This window comes from Myotis davidii, unplaced genomic scaffold (assembly GCF_000327345.1).
Source record: "Myotis davidii unplaced genomic scaffold, ASM32734v1 scaffold1134, whole genome shotgun sequence".
Classification (NCBI taxonomy): domain Eukaryota; kingdom Metazoa; phylum Chordata; class Mammalia; order Chiroptera; family Vespertilionidae; genus Myotis; species Myotis davidii.
Genome location: NW_006286229.1, coordinates 450311 through 461411, shown reverse-complemented (window position 1 = coordinate 461411; position 11101 = coordinate 450311). Strand labels below are relative to the sequence as shown.

The 11101-nt window shown below is 49.1% G+C and overlaps 1 protein-coding gene across 1 annotated transcript in view; it reads left to right on the top strand.

Annotated features, from left to right (window-relative positions):
* Positions 1-6763, top strand: part of KIF5A (kinesin family member 5A) — a 33481-nt gene extending 26718 nt beyond the window's left edge. The window contains exons 24-29 of the mRNA XM_006757323.2: positions 1576-1792; positions 1974-2127; positions 2381-2463; positions 2827-2854; positions 3327-3439; positions 4497-6763. Of these exons, the coding sequence (XP_006757386.1) occupies positions 1576-1792; positions 1974-2127; positions 2381-2463; positions 2827-2854; positions 3327-3405 (561 nt within the window). The 3' untranslated portion in view covers positions 3406-3439; positions 4497-6763. The remainder of the gene's footprint in view (positions 1-1575; positions 1793-1973; positions 2128-2380; positions 2464-2826; positions 2855-3326; positions 3440-4496) is intronic.
* Positions 6764-11101: the final 4338 nt, after the last annotated feature.

The following is an 11101-nucleotide window of genomic DNA, read 5'->3' as shown; positions in this document are numbered from 1 at the left end:
TTTCCCTTTGCTTATTAAAAAATATATAAAATATTATAGGAAAGTTGAAAGACAGGGAAGAACCATGTTATCAGGTCTGCCATTCTTTTTAATTTCTGCGTGTTCATTTTCCTTCTCCATCAAAATGCACATTATATTGCTTTTCCCACCAAATATTTTTACTGTAAAATACACATAACAAAATTTACCACTTTAATCATTTTTTCCCCAGAACTCTTTTCATCATGTAGAACTGAAACTCTGTGTCCACTAACAATAACTCCTCCTTCCCTGCTCCCCCAGCCCCTGGCACCTGCCATTCTCCTTCCTGTCTCTATGATTTTGACCACTCGTAGACGTGGAGTCACACAGTATCTGTCCTTTGGAGACTGGCTTATGTCACTCAGCGTGTCCTCCATGCTCATCCATGCTGTGGCTACGTCAGGAAACCACAGGCTGGACACCCCCCCCACCCCCCCCCCCCCCCACTCCCCCCCACCCCGCCGCCCCCCCCCCCCCCCCCCCCGTGCCTCTGCTCCAAATCCCAAAAGCTACTCACTCATAGGAGAGAGGACTCCTCAAAATTTCCTACCTCAGCGGACACAAGGCTAAAAAGGAAAATGAGATGTAGAAACGTCTTCACTAATCGGAGCTTCAATGGCAAAGGCTACAGCCCCGTTACTAATTGAACTAACTTATTGCCCCAGCAAAACACTGTAATCTGTAAACTGTCCAAAATGAAAGGGGTGCAGAAGTATTTCTACCTCTGTCCTTTCTCCCAGCATTGCCAGTCATGCTGATTCCCCTGCTCTCTTCCAAGGCTGGCTCTTTGGCCAACTTTAGTGCCCCTGTGCATGTGTGAGGCCCTGTAAAAAGGTCAGGACATCTTTTCTGGCTTCAAGGTGGATGCTCCCTGTAGCTTAATTTAAATGGGGGAGGGACAGCTCAGGAAATCCTTGACTGTGAAGGTAATGAGCACAAATGTTTGTGAGTCTCAAACATTTTCTTTCCTTCCTATGGAGCATCGTGTGTATGTGTGGGGGTAGAAAGGGAAGTGGGGCTCCTGTATTCCAGCTTCTGCGCCTGCTCTGCACTGTACCTCACCTGCACTCAATGCCATATCCACCCTGCACACTGCTACTGTGCTCCTGCTGCCCCACCCTGCGCATGCCCATAAAGCCATCCTGGGTGAGGGGGTGCCTCATCCCCATGGTTGCCCTGGGGCTGTTGGTTTGGCACAAGCTGGAAGATATTTGGGGGGGGGGGCAGCGCATCTCTAGGCCAGAAGGAGACGGGAACAGGCCCTATCACAGGCGTTCTGGGGTACAGTGGAGGTGGCACGTTTTGCTGCCCAGAAAACAATGTGACGTTTCATAACGCCTGACCATCGTTTGCTCAGGGAGAAGGAAAGAACTGGCAAAAACGGCAAGTTAGGTAAAGGGAATGAGGCTTTGGGGAAAACAAACGTGGTCTCCATCTCCTCTGACTCGATTTTTCTTTATTCTCTGTCCCCACCTGCACCCCACACTCCACGGCTGGCTCTGTCTTGGGTCACTTGCCTTTCTTTCTGCCTCTTCCCTTGGGCTCACCCCACAGCTGGTACGTGACAATGCAGATTTGCGTTGTGAGCTTCCTAAATTGGAAAAACGACTTAGGGCTACGGCTGAGAGAGTTAAGGCCCTGGAGGGTGCACTGAAGGAGGCCAAGGAGGGCGCCATGAAGGACAAGCGCCGGTACCAGCAGGAGGTGGACCGCATCAAGGAGGCCGTTCGGTACAAGAGCTCGGGCAAGAGGGGCCATTCTGCCCAGATTGGTGAGTGAGGAGTGGGTGGCAATAGGTAAGGTGGGGTTACCATCTGGGGAAATTCCTAAGTGTCAAGCAACTACATCATTGGTTTTTACTCTACCTGCCCACCCCCAGCCATACCCCCCAAAAGATAAAATTATCTTATAAGCAACTCAGTTCAACTCCAACTTTCCTTTCTTTATTACAGCCAAACCCGTCCGGCCTGGCCACTACCCAGCATCCTCACCCACCAACCCCTACGGCACCCGCAGCCCCGAGTGCATCAGTTATACCAACAGCCTGTTCCAGAACTACCAGAATTTGTACCTGCAGCCCGCACCCAGCTCCACCTCAGATACGTAGTGAGTGACCAAGGGCGTAAGCTGGAACCCCAACCCAAGACCCTATAAGGCATAAGGTTTGGTCACTTATTGGGGGAGACCTGATTTTTCTCCTAAGTAGCTTCATTAATTCTTTCTCATTAATCCTTAGAAGGTGGGCATCTGCCTTCCCAGCCTGCGACCATGTTTGTTTTCTGTTCTCGGGGGAGTGGCGGGGTGTAGGGCGGTGAGGGGGAGGTGCCAGAGGCTGCATCTCTCTGTCTGCTCCATCCAGTTTTGCAAACTCCTGTGCCAGCAATGGGGCCATGTCTTCTGGGGGCACCTTGGCTTCCTACCAGAAGGCCAGCATGGACAACGGTGAGTGCCAGGGCAAGTTGAAAAGTGTAAGTGACCCTGTACCTACAGCTGGCACACTGCCCATCCCTTCAGGGGCTTGGATTCTTAAAAGTCGATTCCCCCCATTACAGTATCTGTCCCCGCCCTGGCCTTCCTTTCCCCTTCTCCTCTCCTGCAGGAGGGACCGGAGAGGCTTCTTCTCAGCATTAGGATGCAGCAGGGGCAGCTGTAGATATAGCGCCACAGACCCCGATGGCAGCAAGGCTCCAAAGAGTGTTACCTTTCTCGCTAAGGAGTTAGGATGAGAGAGGGTTGGGGAGACTGTTTCTAATGCCCAATCTCCTTTTTCTTCTTCTAATCCGGTGTTCTCAATGATCTCTTCAGGAAATGCCACAGATATCAACGACAACAGGTACCCCCGTCCCCACTGCTCTTGGGTTCTCTGGGTGGGACCAGAAGAAATGATGAAATGTCCCTCATGCCCTAGTTAGAAGTTCCCTGGAGCCTTCTGGGGAAGGAGGAGGAAATGAGAATCTTTCTTGTCATCACTGTGTTGTCCAGGAGATCCAGTCCCTCCCCTGCCTCGATGCAGAATACTGCCCCCTCCTCCAATCCCATCTGAGGCTTCTCCCCATCCCAATGACAGGGGTTGGTGGAAAATGCCACGGACACTTGATGCCCTGGTTTCTCTCTTACCTCTGGGAACATTGCGACTTGAGCAAGTCATTCCCATCTCTCTGGCCTTGCTTTTCCCTGTATCCCTGTAAAACCAGAATAGTCCCGCCCTGCACTGCCTCACAGGAATGCTGTGAGAGCATGGTGACAGGAACGCTTTCATATATGGAGCGGACAGTGCTGTGTGTATGCTGGGTCTCTTCTTCCAGGAGTGACCTGCCATGCGGCTATGAGGCTGAGGACCAGGCCAAGATCTTCCCGCTCCACCAAGAGACAGCAGCCAGCTAATCTCCCACAGACTGCTGCGTACCTGCACTTTCAGGTAGCTCAGGCCTCTCCCTCTGGCCAGCCACAGGTTGCCTGCTTTCTTGCCCTCACCTCTTTTTCTTCCACTTTCTTAATAACCTCAAAACTTTTACTACATAGTTGCCCCCAACTCCTGCCTTTCCCTTGTAGGGGGCCACATCTGTGCTGCTCCAAGTCCCCTGAACACTCATCTCCCTTCCCCCTCACTGGTATACTTTCCTTTTGGCCAGAGGAGTAACCAGGGGACCGCCTTTCTGCCACTAGGGGTCACTGTCACATGTCAAAAGAAGTGAGGGGGTGGATTCAGAGCCACACACAGGTCCAGGAACTGGGGTAGATACCTAGAAGACCTTGGGAGATCATCTCCACCCTCCCTCTGCCTCCACCTTAAAATAATTTTGGGTGGATAGGTATTTTCTAAGACATCTCCAGTAAAGGAGATGTTTGATTTATTCCTGCACTGTGTCCTGTTCTCCTTATATCTGAATGTTACCAATGAGTTCTAGGAAATACCCCAAGAGTCTGATTTTTTGTTAGAGGAGTGTTAGCACTCCTCTCTCATCTTGCTCAGTGGAGGTGGAAAACAGCTGTGTCCCCACCTCCAAGCCCCGCTCCCTTCTCCACCTCAGGCCCCAGGTCCCCTCCTGTAGCAGCACAGGCACCTTCCTGGTTCTTATGTGTCACCAAGCTCCTGGCCACGATTGCTTTAGGGCCCAGAACTGGGTACTGTGATCCTGTTTTCTGGTCCACTTTGGGTCCTTGGAGACTGGAAATGAGAGAGCACAGCCAGTCTCCTACTGGGCTGCGTCCAAACCGAGCCGTCTCCAGGGGTTTTTGAAGACAGGAGGCCAGGCACATGTAGGCAGAAAGGCATGAGAAGCAAAGAAGTAGGAATGGGGAAGGAGGAGTTAGGAAAATCGGGGGTGGAGGAGGAGGGGTTGGGAGGATAGTGTCCGGTTGTTGGTATTAAAGGGACAGAACTGTAAAGCAAAGTCTGTACAGATGTCACCCTGTCCCTATTCGGTGGCTGGGCTGCAGGTGGTTGCTCACAACCTCTTTCTCTTTCTCCCCAGTTTCTAAGAGGGACTGAGGCCTCTTCTCTCAGCATGCTGCAAACCTGTGGTCTCTGATGCTAACTCCCTCCCCAACCCTTGTTGTTCGAAGATACTATGTTTGATGTCTTCTCTTACTCTGTATCTCTTTGTACTCTGTATCTATATATCAAAGGCTGCTACTATGTCTCTCTTCTGTCTTACTCTCTAAGTATTTAATGATGTATTTAGCGATTTCTAAACATAGTATACCCTCCTCATTTGGGGGAATAGGGAGGAGGGCAAATGTCTCTTCTTTCTCTCACACTGTGTGGTGTTAGTCATGGAGATGATAAAAGGTAAAACAGGAGCTAGAGGGCTGCGACCCTTCACACACACACACACACACACACACACACACACAGAGCCTTAAGCAGAAGAATGTTTTAACATCATAAAAAGATACAGAAATAGACTCTTCTTCCTCCCTCCTCTTTCACATATAGCATGGGGGGTGGTGTAAGGTGGGAGGACTACTAAATTATATGTAGAATTTTCTTCATACACCCTTCACCCGAATCCAGGGATTCCAGGTACGCACCTCTGCCCTTTGAGGTCTGCCTTTTGCCTCCCGGTTCCTGTTCTCTCCTGGATGACTAAGAAAAGAGATTGCTCAAGGGACCGCTTCCCTTTTTCCTCAAAACTTTTGATATTCTGGATCCCAGAGTTCCTGACCAGAACCTAGAGTGCTTTGAAATATTTTGAAAGGTTGAGGAGGCAGACGCTTCTGACAGTCAAATAGTTGGTCATCTGTCCATGATGACATTTACAGGCAAGCAGAGTCAAATGAGTGCTTCTTTGGGTTGAGGGTGAGCAGGCTGGGAAATTGCTGAGTATTTTTGCCATGGTGATGAGCTGGGTTCCTTCCTCTGCCCCATATTGGGATGCATTTCTTCCCATCTTCAGCTTTTGGTTTGGGGGCTTCCAGTTCATTGGCAAAATGTCTATCTTGCGATGCCTTTCTTTCAAGCTGGAGCCTGCCTTTTCCCCAATATACACTTAAACTTTTTTTTTTTTTTAACAAAGAGTTCCTTCTATAATATCCCCATCTGGTAAGTGCACTTTAAAGAAAGGGGCAGGTCAGATTTTCCAGAGGCGGAGGAACCTCAGGGCTGGAACTGGGTGTCTTCCCCCAAGCCCCTCAACCCCCATGTAATGGATAGGACTATTGTTTTGGTTTCAGACGTCTTTTCCTTCTACTTGGTGCTAAGGTGGTTTTCCAGGTAACTGCAGGGATGGAGAATGGAGGTCACAAGCCAGTCCAAATTAAGGAAGTCTGATGCCCAGATATCCAGTCTTACCGAGGATGGAAGAACAGGATCCGCCAGCAACAGGGCAACCATCCCCTAGCTTCTAAGTCAGGAAAGAAAGCTCATTGTGAGTGCAAGTCAGTAAGTACAGGCTGTGTTAGCCCAGGGCTCCTTCAAGGAAAGAAGACCTTTCTCCCTTTTAGCAATTAAGGAGAAATGCCAGAGGGAAGTGGAATAAATCCAAAGCAGTGATATTCAAACATTTTTCATTAAGAAATATTATGTAGAACCCTACTATAAAAAATTACTAAAAGTGATACAGACCTGGGCAGTTTGCATGTTCTTTGTTTGGTAGCAAATGCTTCACTCTCTGGGGAGTCCTTGAACAGTTCTAAGAAACGTTGGGAGTTCTGTAGAGTAGTTTGAAAACCACTGCTCTGAGGAATGGAGTTCAATCTGACTTCCCTGTCCTAAGCTTGCAACTCACAGCAAAGAGGGAAAAGCTGGGTGGATGAGCCATCCTCTCTGCGAGACCCAACTGGGGAGGAAGAAGATAACCTGTGCACCTGTGACTTGTGCTAATATTTGCCGGGAGGGCATTTAAGAATCCAGTGGGTTTTATATAATCTTGCCACCAAATGATTCTTTTAAAACACATAAGAAAATGTGAAGGTGTAGGGCAGATGCAGAGGGAGGTGACAGAGGAAGCAGGCTTCTCTTTTGCAAGATGTAAGAGAAATATAATTCACTTACATTAATCAGAAACAACACACACACAAAGCCTTCACCAGAAGGTTCACTCTACATCTTCCTCCTCCCCCCGACACTCACTGCATCCCTTTCAGAGAGCCAGGGTTACCACAAGGGGCCCCTGGTCTGCCCACTCACATCTGCCAAATGTTGCATGCCAGTGTGGAAGACAAACCAAAATGCACAAACCCCAGTGTGTATTTATTTGATGTACATAGATAACTTTAAAATAAAATAAATTCAATGATGGCTGTATGGTGGTGTAAATCTTTTCCCTCCCCTGTCTCTCCTTTCCTTGCATATTACGGCATTTGATAGTGTGGTATATATCCTTCCAGATGTTTTTCTATATATTTACACACAGAGTGTTTTTCCCCCACTTGACAATATATCCTGGGAATTGTTTCATGCCAATATACATAGATTTACATATATATATATGTGTTGTTGTATATATATATATATATATATAGAGAGAGAAGCCTGCACCCTCTCCAATCTGGGACCCGGTAAGGGATGTCCGACTGCCCACTCATAATCCAGGACCGCTGGCCCCCAACAGCTCACCTGCATGCCTGCCTGATTGCCCCTAACCACTCCTCTACCAGCCTGATCGACGCCTAACTGCTCCCTGCCAGCCAATTGCCCCCAACTGCCCTCCCCTGCTGGCCTGGCTGCTCCCAACTGACCTCCCCTAACGGCCTGGTCACCCCCAACTGCCCCCCCAATGGCCTGATTGCTCCCAACTGACCTCCCCCGATGGCCTGGTCACCCCCAACTGCCCCCCTGCTGGCCTGGTCACCCCACACAGCCTGCTGTTCAGTCGTTTGTTCATTCCTCACTAACACCCCTCCTGGCCTTGTTGCCCCACACAGCCTGCTGTTTGGTTGTTACTGTTACTGTGATGGTGTCCCGGACAATTTGCATATTCCTCTATTATTAGTATAAATAATTTCATATATTTACCCTATAATTTTTTGTTGTCAATCCTCACCTGAGGATATTTTTTTTCATTGGTTTTTAGAGAAAGTGAAAGGGGGGGCGGAGAGAGTGAGAGAAAAACATAGATGTGAAAGACACATCAATTGGTTGCCTCCAACACATGCCCTGACCAGGGCTGGGGATTGAACCTGCAACTCAGGTATGTGCCCTTGTCTGGGAGTCAAACCTGTGACCCTTTGTGCTAGGGCTGGTGCTCTAACCACTGAGCCATTGGCCAGCGCTATTTATCCTATAATTTATTCAACCATTCTGCTATTGGTGGGCATCTTTCTAGGTTGTTGGTAATTTTTTAATTTTTTTTTTTTTTTACTTCAGAGAGAGGAAGGGAAAGGGAGGGGGAAAGAGACAGAAACATCAATGAGAGAGAAACATCACTGATCAGCTGCCTCCTACAGCCCCATACTGGGGATTGATTTGCTCTGACCAGGAATCGAACCAACAACCTCCTGGTACAGGGGGCTAGGGGACGATGCTCAACCAACTGAGCCACACTGGCCAGGTAGTTGTTGGTAATTTTTAACAAAAAAAATTATATCCTGTTCTCATTTCCACCCCAGACCATCTCCTCAGTCCCAGCATCAATTCTGTTCTTTTTCAGTGTGTCTCTATCCTGCCTTTGCAAACAGCTCAGTTCTTTGTCCCATGACCGTCTACCACAATCACCCGCCTTACCCCCATTTCAGAGCATGCCCCTACCTGTCTTCTCATGCCTCAAAGCTGCTGAGATGAATGGAGACAACTGCACAATCAGAACACTGGGGCAGCTAAAAACGAACAGCCTGCAAACCTAACTGGACCTTCCATGCTGCTTAACCTCTCTTCTGGTATCCTTACACAGTTTCCTCTCCTACCCCCAGGGCAACTAGTCTAAACCCTTACTCCTCACGACCCCTTCTCACCTTCCTCTCATAAGCAACAACTCTGTCTGCCTTAAAGGGAAATTTTAGCTTGGCTGGTGTGGCTCAGTGGTTGAGCATCCACCCATGAACCAGGAGGTCACGATTTGATTCCTGGTCAGGGCACATGCCCGGGTTGCAGGCTAGATTCCCAGTAGGGGGTGTGCAAAAGGCAGCCAATTTATGCTGATGTTTCTCTTTGATGTTTCTATCTCTCCTCTCTCTCTAAAAAATCAATAAAAACATTTTTTTTAAAAGGGGGAAAATTAAGGTTATTGAACATGAACTTCTTCATCCCCTCCCTCATACACACACCTTCTTACTTACATATATCTGCACAGATCCTTTCCTTTCTCTCTCCCTTCTGACAAGTGATAAATCTCCCTTTTCTAGGTTAAAGCAAGTCCCTTCTAGATCTTTCATTCTTGAGACACTCAGAGCTTAATATATAAAACTGGAGGCCCAGTACACAGATTCGTGCACCCGTGGGGTCCCTCAGCCTGGCATGCGGGGATCGGGTGAATGGCTCTCCAACATCCCCCGAGGGGTCCTGGATTGCGAGAGGGCACAGGCCAGGCTGAGGGACCCCACTAGGGAGGGACCAGGGTGTGTCCGGCCTGTCTCACCCAGTCCCAATAGGGGCAATGGGAGGAGGGGGGCCAGCCAGGGAGGGACCGTGGGAGATTGGCTGGCCCAGGAGGGAATGCGGGAGGGCTCCAGGGCATGTCCGGCCCCTCTTGCCCAGTCCCGATTGTCCAGACCCCAGCAGCAAGCTAACCTACCAGTCAGAGCATCTGCCCCCTGGTGGTCAGTGCACATCATAATGACTGGTTGAACGAACAGTTGGACATTTAGCATTTTAGGCTTTTATTATATAGAATAGGATAACTAAAAGTGGTGCAGACTTGGGCAATTTGCATCTTTGTTAACTTCTGTCTCAATTATTTCTTCCCTGCTTGTTTTTCTTTTGTTTTTGCGTTTTTATTTCAAAATATTTTTATTGATTTTTAGAGAGAGAGGATGGTAGAAGAAAGAAATATCAATGTGAGAGCATCCATCAGCTGCCTCCTGCACGCTCCCTACTGGGGATCAAGCCCAGAACCCAGGCATGTGCCCTGACAGGGAATTCAAGGAGCCACCTCTTGGTGCATGGGACAATGCCCAACCAACTGAGCTCTACCAGCCAGGGCTTCCCTTCTTCTAAGGCAGTGGTTCTCAACCTTCTGGCCCTTTAAATACAGTTCCTCAGGTTGTGACCCATCCATAAAATGATTTTCGTTGCTACTTCATAACTGTAATTTTGCTACTGTTATAAATCGTAATGTAAATATCTGATATGCAGGCTGGTCTTAGGCGACCCCTGTGAAAGGGTCATTCGACCGCCAAAGGGGTTGCAACCCACAGGTTGAGAACCGCTGTTCTAAGGTCTCCCTTAAAAGTCCCTCTCTTTACTGTGTGGTTCTCTTTAAGAGACTCCCTACTTGTTTTCTTACAACCAAATTTCAAAAAATAGTCCCAGGCTTCTGCCCCCACTTCCTTTCCTCCCACTCATTCTTCAACCCACCTTGATCTGGCTCCTGTTCTGGTGCAACTGCCCCAAGGTCACTAGTTCCCAAGTACAGTTGGCACTTACTTCTCCATCCTTGTCTTGCTTCACCTCTCTGCAACATTTGACAGTGCTCTTCACTCAGTCCTTGACACGCCACTCTCTTGGCTTCTGTGCCCCGCTCGCTCTCCTGGCTCCTTTACTTCTCTGGCCACCCCTTCTCAGCCTTTTCCCAGAAGTCTCTCTCTTTTTAAAAAAAAAGACTTTTAAACAATATGTTTGTTTGTTTTTAATTTTTAGAGAGGAAGGGAGAGGGAAAGATAGAAACACCTGCACCCCTCATCCCCCTACCCTCTCCCACCCCCTTACACCCCTGCCATGGAGCCTGAAACTCGGGCCTGTGCCCTGACCGGGAATTGAACCGGTGACTTCCTGGTGCATGGGTCCACACTCAGTCACCCCGCCACCCTGGCTTCTTAAGTACTGGTTTACACCGAGGTCCAGCCTTGGTTCTTTCCTTGCCCTCTCTGAGAGATCTCATCCACACCCACAGATTCCACAACAATAAACTCTGTATCCCCAGCACAGACCATTCTGCTGAACTGCGGGCCTATATGTCCAATTGACCTCAGGTACCCCTACCATGCTCCAAACTGAACTCTTTTTGCCTATACTTCACCTTTTCATGTGGCCACCATCTCTCTTCACCTCAGCCAGAAGCCTGGGATTCATTCTCTCTGTCTCCCTTTCCCTCAAACCCCCCACATCACTTCGCATTTTCCAAATGGACATCAAACTAGACCTTCAGATGCCATCCCTTCCTTCCATCCTAACAGCTACTGTTTTAGTTCACCATCTCGTGCCTAGACTTTGGCAGCACTCCAGGCACCCTCCAGAACGAGGCGGAGCGACCCTTCTAGAACCAGGCACGTCTAATACCTTAAAATCATTTCAGGGTTCTATTTCGTTAAATGCTTTGGGGTTACCCTCAGCCGGGAGGTGAGTCCTAGAAACTGGGCAAAACCAGTAGGCGGCGACTTTGCAGCAAAGAAGCTCCCGACTGGAGTGAACAGGCAGCCCAGGCCGCACCCCCGCGGCCTCGATGACCTGCCAGCGGCCTCCGGGGACACGGCCTCCGCGCGC